We start from the raw sequence: 8,224 nt of genomic DNA on the forward strand, positions 1-8,224 counted from the left end.
ATCTTGCCTCAAAATTATCCTCTTTGGTTATTCAAAGGCCGAAAAACCCCAAGCAGCCTAATGTTGACTATATGGATTTTATTCTGAAAGTTTTGTGTTTGACTTGTACAGACATTGGCTTGGTATGCTGGGATGGATGTTGTACACCCAGTGAACTGGCACTGCCACTTTGTAAAAACACTTTGAATAACAGCTCTTTCCTACTGTTCCTAGCCCCCCATGTCAAGTACATGAAGAAAGATGATGATGTGCCTTGCTCCATCACAAGCTCTCTCGAGCAYTTTCCTCAAGAAGAAGCTGGCAGCAAGGAAGAACCCACCCGTCCTCCACAAAATCCTCCAACAAACCTCACGGTGGTGACTGTTGAGGGCTGTCCAACCTTTGTCATACTGGACTGGGAAAAACCAGACAATGACACTGTTACTGGTTGGTTTGATTTCTCTCCTCCATTGTGTGATAATACAGTATTTCCAGCTTAGCTTACTTTCACAGTAGTCTCTTACCATTTAAAGTACTTTAATCCTCAGGGATTAAACGACCTCAGTGCTTTTATTTTGTGCTACTGTCAGTTCCAAAATGGATAAGCAAATGCTACTAGATTCTAACAAGATTTACACAGGGAGGATCATTGGTGCCAGTGATGACACAAAAAGATACTTAAGAAGTGTGATTCTGTATCTTCTCCAAATTTCTGGCTTCTCTCTGCACCAGATCTGGTAAGATCTAGTCAAGAAGTTGCAACAACACAACAGCAYATATAGAAGCACACACATAATGTGGGCATCTTTGTTGATCTGAAGATGTTGTTTAACAGAGGGCCAGACACAATCAAAGTTTACACCCATCTAGTAAGTCAGAAGAACTTTGCCAGCATAAWACTTGCAGTACCCACCAGAGGATCAACAAGCTGTCTCTGTTAAAAGAATCTGGTTTTTTTTCATGTCTGAAGGAAGGGGTTTGTATTGAGAATAAATGCATGTGAGTCATGCAGGACTCAGCACACAGACAGGTAAACATGCAARATGGCCATTCCTAATTCCTCTGTCATCTGCTGTGTATCAACACTCACTTACAAAAATTGAACATTGACGTTAGTTAATAACTCAATTAATGACTCATCCAAATCAATTATGAATTCAAGAGAAGGCATTGAATCCTGTTTTCTGAAAACAGTGATTGCTTCATATTTGCACCAGTATGACATTACTTGTTCAGACAGGCTTAAATCAGTTTTTCTGTCGTCTCTTTCTATTTTTGTAGTTTATACACATTTTTCCAATCATCTTTAGACGTGTCTTGGTTTTTTTTGGCTTTTTTTTTTTTTTTTTTTTTTTTTTTTTAATATATGCACTGTTTCAGATAGACAGGTGGAAACAGAAAATGTCACTTGTTGCATCATTTTGGGTTTTGAATGTTACTTGGTCTGACTTTAACTATGCACAAGGGATTTCACTGGTAGGCCAAAAAAACAAAACGTAATGGAAAAGTGTGGCAAATAACAACCAAAACAATGGTCAAACTCACCTCTGTGTTTTCACAAAAACTGCAGGTGTGAGGAACCAAGACCAWTTTTTTCATGCTTTGCTCCTGTTGTTTCAACACAGAATTTGTAGCCTTGTRCACTGAGTAACAAGAAGGCACTGAATGGACTCTGTAGCTCTTCATGTRTTTCTGTGTATACACATATTTGCATGCTCATTCATTTCCTGCATTTTCTTTTCCAACTTTGATGAATTAAAAAGTCCAAGTCATTATTGACTTCAGGCTGGCAAAAGGCAGAAAGATTGAATTCCTGTGAATTGCTCACTCATTCATTATCTGGTTGTATTTAAATGGCTCCAGTAAGAGATGTTACTTAATCAAATTTTTCTTTACTGTAATTTTCTAGAGTATGAGGTTGTGTCAACTGAAAATGGAGGAAGTGATGGTGGAAAGGAGAAATCAATTATCACTACAAATCAAACCCATTCTACTGTGGAAAACCTAAAACCTGACACAAGGTAATGAAATAATCTAATTTTCTAAGTTAATTCAACTAATTTGGATTGTCAGCTGTCTGTCACTTCAAATGAAATGTACATATGTAAATGAGACCTGATTGGTTTTACTCCTGTTATGATASGAAAAATGGTATGGTTTGGTTTTGCTTTCCTCTTTGCAAGTTAATAGATAGATAAAACATATTTGAGGAATCCTCAGGAAATTTCAAGGAGTATTTGTTGTCTGGACAAGCTGCAGAAGTGAGCTGCTGTATCAGAAAGACTAACTGACAAATATAAGAAAAATACCATAGAGAGGAAAAACACATTTGTYCTGTGTATGTTGCTTTCTTTTAGTATCTTAAAGCAGCTGGCAAAAGTGAATTCCAGTTGATGGCATGCCTCTCACATCCAAATAAGCATGATCTATCTTTAAATATCATATCTCCTTAAAAAGTATTCTTCTTTTTRTGGTAAAATTCAGAGCAGGGAAGAAACCGCTTGTCTTTTGTTACATTCCTTATTAATTACATCAAAAAGTTAATGAGTGAGTCCTGGGGTTCTTCCTGTGAGACCAGCCAATTTGGCCTTGGTGACTGAATTTTTCTGTTTTAGCTAAACTTTCCTTTTCTATTATTATCATCCATARATTGAAAACACAGCACAAAATTTTGCATAGTACCCATGCTTAACCTTTATTTTTGGGCAATGTGTTGTGTAATCTGGGATGCTGGTCCAAGCTCATGTGCTTGTTACCAACAGCTCCTGGGAGAAGGAATGAGGAGCTATTGCACAAAGTGGGGGGCAAGGGAAGAGAATTTGAAAATCAAAATACAYGGGGAAATTGWGTRCYCCAAAAGWGTGTCWTTGACAGACTTCAAAAGAAGGGCTWCAAGATGGGCTAGAATTCCTGAGTTTTGCCTCAAGACTTCCTCTGTTATTTCCTAAAGGCATATGGCTTGTGAGAGGGTGAGTTGCAGCTATGTTGTTCTGTCATGTTAGGAGGCTAAACTTATCAGGGTGTGCTGTTTGTATTTACATTTCAGTTCTGCTTTGAAATAATACAGCTGCATCTTTGAAAAGAGCTCTGTGTTATTGAGCAAATTCTCTTTCATTGCATGTTCAAACTCCTCATGGAACATGAGGAGAGGGAGTGGATTTGGTTAAGTGTAAAAAAGATATGGAAGCAAAGGAAAACCCTTGCTGCTGAGAGCAGTGTCCACATGATCATAAGAAAAAAGCTTTTTACACTGCTCTTTGTTCAGAAAGGAAGCAAGAGGAGACAGGCAGATCCAGCTAGAACCACTGGGAAGGTCATAAMGAAGGCAGCAGCTCTGCAGAAGGGGATAAGATGGTTTTTAATTTTGATTAGCAACAATGCTGTCAAACCTGAGAGACTTTCAGGTTTTGGTTGGAAAGAGCAAACCAAAGACCATGGAGTACAGCTGTCTTTTGAAATGTGTGTTTTGTTACAAGGAGCTAAGTGGGAAATCAGGAGTGACTGGTGGTGGCTGATTTAAGATATAAAGGGGTAACTATTCCTGAGGAGGGAGCAGCTACCATTCACCAACCCCATCATCAAAAAGGAAAGACAGTGAAAGCCTTTCTGGATCCAGGAGGCCACTGGCCATAATTGAAAACCTTTGACTTAAATTGCAGCAGTGCATGTCCCTCAAGTCTCATCAGATKTAAGGATGTGAAGGTCCCAGACTGGCTCTTTTTAGTAAAACTCATAATTTTGTTTCCTAATTTTGAGGACACCTTGAGAGCTTTGGCAGAAACACAAGAAGTTAGTGTTACCATTTAAATCCAGACTTGTTGGCACACTAAATTTTGGGAAAACAAGAAAGTGGTTAAGACAGCTGGCATCATGTAGACAGTATCTGTTCTGCCAAGGAATGTCACATGTCCATAATAAAAGTCTCCTGTCTATCAGGAGCTGYTCATTAGATGAAGAAAATGGACCTGTGAACAAAACTGACTGAAAATAGGAAGARTGATGAACAGCTCAATATTCATTAACAGAGTCCCTGAAATGTCTAGAAATTCATCAAGTAGTACATTAAGACTGGGAAGGAGACTTTTCCACAACTAGCCTTAAAGGAAAGAGCTGTAGAAGAGGTGGAGCTGGAAAGAAATTTGGAAGAGAAATAGAAATCCCTCTCACAAGAGAAAAGTACCAGCAAACATGTGGAAAGAGAGATGCTCAGCAGCAGAAGGTGCATTAACTGGGAAGAACCTCTTGGCCCTGAAACAAGCTGAATTTGAGAGAGTTTTTTTAGGCTTTCCTGAAGCCACCAGTGAGGTTCATATGAATCCCCTGTGCTGCTCTGAAGTTCCAGCACAGTCAGAGCTGAAGGCAGTTTGGGACAGCTCTAAACCAGACAGACATAAACAAAGACTTCCCAAAAAGGGCATAAAAGCATGTGTGAATGTGGTACCTCAGGGCAAATTTAATCTAGAAAGACCCTATAGCAGCGAGTCAGTTGAAGCCCAAAGTTGTGCAGATGTATGCTCTTGAGGAGCTGTACATGGCAGAGATGCTCTGCAGTCACCTTGGCCAAGGTCCATCGTCCTGTGGAGGTTCTTCAAGTGGGATATCTTAGTGCCTGGCCCAGAAGCTAAAGAGTTAATTGCCCACAACCTACAGGAGGGACGAATCTTTCACTTTTCAGTGTGAAAGGAGCAGAACAAGCAGCATGGGTGCATCTGAGCCTGCCAGATCATGCTGTTTGTTTGTTTTTCTCTTTTGTGTTCTTCATTCAAACAGGTCACACGGCTGCACCTCTGGGAAGCTCTGCAGCAAGGCAGACATGCTTCTTTTGAGCTGGCCTTTTCACAAGGCAGCTTTTAAAGATTAGGAGCTAATGGCCAGACTTTAAATATTTCAGGAATTTGGACAGTGTTAAGGAGGCAACAAAGAGAGACCTTTATGGTCACTCATCTAAAACTGCATGTGCAGCTGCAGCTGTCAGTAAGTACAAACACAGAAGTTAAATGGGATGAGGATTACCATGTAGTATTCTGTGCACCCATTTAGAGGTCTCAAAAGTGACTAGGTCAAGAAAAAAATGCACTGGCTGAAAAAGGAGTTCTGACTTTGAGTACAGTTATCAACTACTTGGTTTTAACAGACTCACACCATGGTAATATGGAAATGAAAATGGACTTTCATAGGCATACAACTTGTGAAGGTTACTTTTAAACAAAGTTGTATATATTATGGTGGCAGTTTGTGACTTTTCTGTCTTATATATGCCAGCTTTATGTGTTCTTGGTGACTTGACTGCAAGACTGGTTCTCCAAGACGAAAGTAAAACAGAGATTTGAAAACCTTTCTGTCTATGAGGACATAGACCATTTAAATAAACGTGAGGCACAGTCAGCTGCTTTCTAGTGCAACTGGTTGTTTCATTTGGTTTTTTCTTTTTTAAGAAATATTTTAGAGGCTCCTATACAATGTGATTTCATGGGAATGCTGAGAAGTCTTTTGCCCAAGGAAAGATATAATATTTGTGCTATTCTCCCACAGTAAGGTGTGCCTCACAGTTGACAGCTACACATWAATTGAAAAGATTTTTCCTTAGAGGACAAATATTTTGTCCTCTTTTTCACTTAGAGAATTGCCCAATATTGTAATTGCAGGATTTCAAATCTTAGAAGACTTCTGATAGTTTAAATAACCTKGAAAGTTCAAACCTTGATATGCATTATTTGGTTGGTCAGAGTTCCCAAAACTGGTACTCTTCCTGGCACTAAGCTGCTGTCTGACTTCAGTTTAGAATTCTGTTTCATTTCATGCAGTAGTTTGCTTCTCATTGCAACCTTTACCTGAAATAGCTCAAAGCATGAAATCATGTAGTATGGTTATGCTGTGTGAGCTACATAACTATATCTGTCCCTCTTACACAGTTTATTGGATTTAAGTGGTTCCTGAAAAAAACTTCCTCTTGTTTTATGAATGGTTTCTGCTTAAACATTTCTATTATAGATGTGCTTCTGTGATCTAATATTCACATGTACACAGCTGTTTATGATTTTTGTACTGCTGTTAGCATTTGTTACCTTTTTCAGTAGTTCWCTACATTTTAGAGTAGGTCCAGGTCACATTCCACTCAGCCCCTTTCTCGGTGTCACACTAAAACACACACCAGAATTTCTGCAGTTTTTGCCATCTTTATTTTTCTGTTAATGAAATAACTGTAACACCCAARTTCCATTTATTCTTCTTTCTTCTGGTTAGCTCTGAACCAAGCACTGAGCTACTCAGTTTTGACTCTGTTGTTCAAGCAGTGAGTGTCTGTAATTACTGTRCTTGATCAGACCTGAGCTTAAAGTAGCTTTTAAGTCAGCCCTGTCATGAAAAGKCCCTGGACCAGGTCACCTTCATAGGTCTCTTACAACATAAATTACTTTAAGATTGTATCTTAGGGGCAGTTTCTGATCTTGTAGATCCCAGTTTCCTCCAGTTTCTTTAATACAGGCCAAGGTGGCTTAGCGCATTAATGTAGAAAAATAGGAGAAACAAATACAACTGTCTGAACTAACAGTTCTTCATCCTCCAAATGGAAATTCTGTGATTCTTATAGTGAGAAATGCACTGTTTATTCCACTTGGAAAGTAGTCAAACTACAAGACTGATGGTTTTGGTCAAAGTAGTTACAGTCTAACTTCCAAGCAGCCATTTGAGGAATGAGACCTKTAATATTCCATTAAATTATCATACAGGTCTCTGACTTTCCTTTCAAGACTGCTCACACTGGAACTCCCAGTACCATTGCTGTAAGCAGGACTCTGCTCTTCTCCTGCTTTACATTAAAACTGAACTTCATAAGAAAGTCTTGCAGTAACTTCTCCCATGGTAGTAGTCAAGCAAGACTTCCCATACATAGGTAAAGAAGAGGTCCTTATCCAGAATTTTCAGTACTTTTCTCTGTGAGCCGCTTGTTTGCAATTAACATTGAGAGGCCTGAGATAGAAATGGGCTTATTGTGGCTTTTGTTGTCTTCATTCCATCTCTTGTGTAGTAATGATGGTGTTCCTCTGCATATTCTCCTTGGAAAAAAAAATTGGTTTCACTGACCTGTAGTTTTTTCATGGACTTTCCTAGCCTAAAATATTAAATGCAGATGTTGTTTGGGTTTTTTTTCCAATGAGATTTTTTGTTATTTCTGCTGGTTTCTCTGCCAAAATATGTAGTTCTTATTTCTGTATCTCTGCCCTATCTTGAAATCCTTTCTTTTTTTTTTAGTCTTTGTACATTTTCTCTTTCATTCTGGTGGTTTGTTTAAGGGCAATGAAGTCTAYAGCACAGACTATAGTGTCCAAGAAGTATTAGAGCCCAAATTTCTATAACAGTCTTCAAAAAAGAGCCTGAAGGTTCTTGAAAACTGTTCTCATGCATGTTTGTGATGGCAGTAATTGGAAGGTAGTAAWGAAAAATATTAAGACTGCAGTCAGAAATGTGCCAAATAGCTCTGGGGAAGTTTAAGTAGCCATTGGAGGACATGTCCCACCAACCTAGTGGTGTAGGAAAAAAGTATTAATAAGAAACAAAAAGCCTGTGGTGCTTGTATTCCACAGTTTTGTAAAAAGCTTTGTAAGAACTTCCYGTTAGGTACTAATCCATTTTCTCACTAATTATTTTGATGCTTTCAAATATATTTTTCTCCTTTTTAGAAATGTTTTGAGAGGTCTCTTTTGGACTTTTGAGTTAGATTGTGTCCCAAGGCAATGTGTATGTCTAGCTCTGGTCTCTTGAAGAATATAAATAACAGAAAATGTTATCACAGAAAGAAAAATGTAAATCTAAGGTCCCTAGAAAAACAAAATAAAAAAAGTTGCCCAAATCCCAGATAATTCATAAACCCGAAATAATTCATACCAGCCTGCTTATGCTGTTACCACCTTTATGTACTACTGTTTTGTATTAGTGTTAGCACCCAAAATGTGCTAGGAAACAAAACGTTCAAGGAAACAAACAAGGAAACCTCAATGCAGAGTGTTTAGCTTTTGTTAACAGCAAAAGTCATGAGAAATGAACAACAGTGAAAGCTGCAATGGAGCAAAATTCAGAAAATGGCAGGAAAATGCTGGAGGTTTCTATTCGTTTTAAGAGTAWATTAAAGAGTAACAGATTTTGTACTAAATTGCTATTGATTTCATGGGTAAGCATTTCCCAGTTCTCTTAGCCCTCCTTCCAACTTTGTTAGGAGAACGATTCCTCAGGCAAGCAGAGCAATTCC

At 38.5% G+C, this 8,224-nt stretch overlaps 1 protein-coding gene across 1 annotated transcript in view; it reads left to right on the forward strand.

The window, feature by feature from the left end:
• The window catches only part of ABI3BP (ABI family member 3 binding protein), a 135,799-nt gene that overhangs the window by 113,523 nt on the left and 14,052 nt on the right, over window positions 1–8,224 (forward strand). The window contains exons 45-46 of the mRNA XM_057364125.1: window positions 214–426; window positions 1,889–2,000. Of these exons, the coding sequence (XP_057220108.1) occupies window positions 214–426; window positions 1,889–2,000 (325 nt within the window). The remainder of the gene's footprint in view (window positions 1–213; window positions 427–1,888; window positions 2,001–8,224) is intronic.

This window comes from Malurus melanocephalus, unplaced genomic scaffold, assembly GCF_030028575.1.
Source record: "Malurus melanocephalus ecotype Western Australia unplaced genomic scaffold, MMel_1.1 scaffold_36, whole genome shotgun sequence".
NCBI lineage: Eukaryota > Metazoa > Chordata > Aves > Passeriformes > Maluridae > Malurus > Malurus melanocephalus.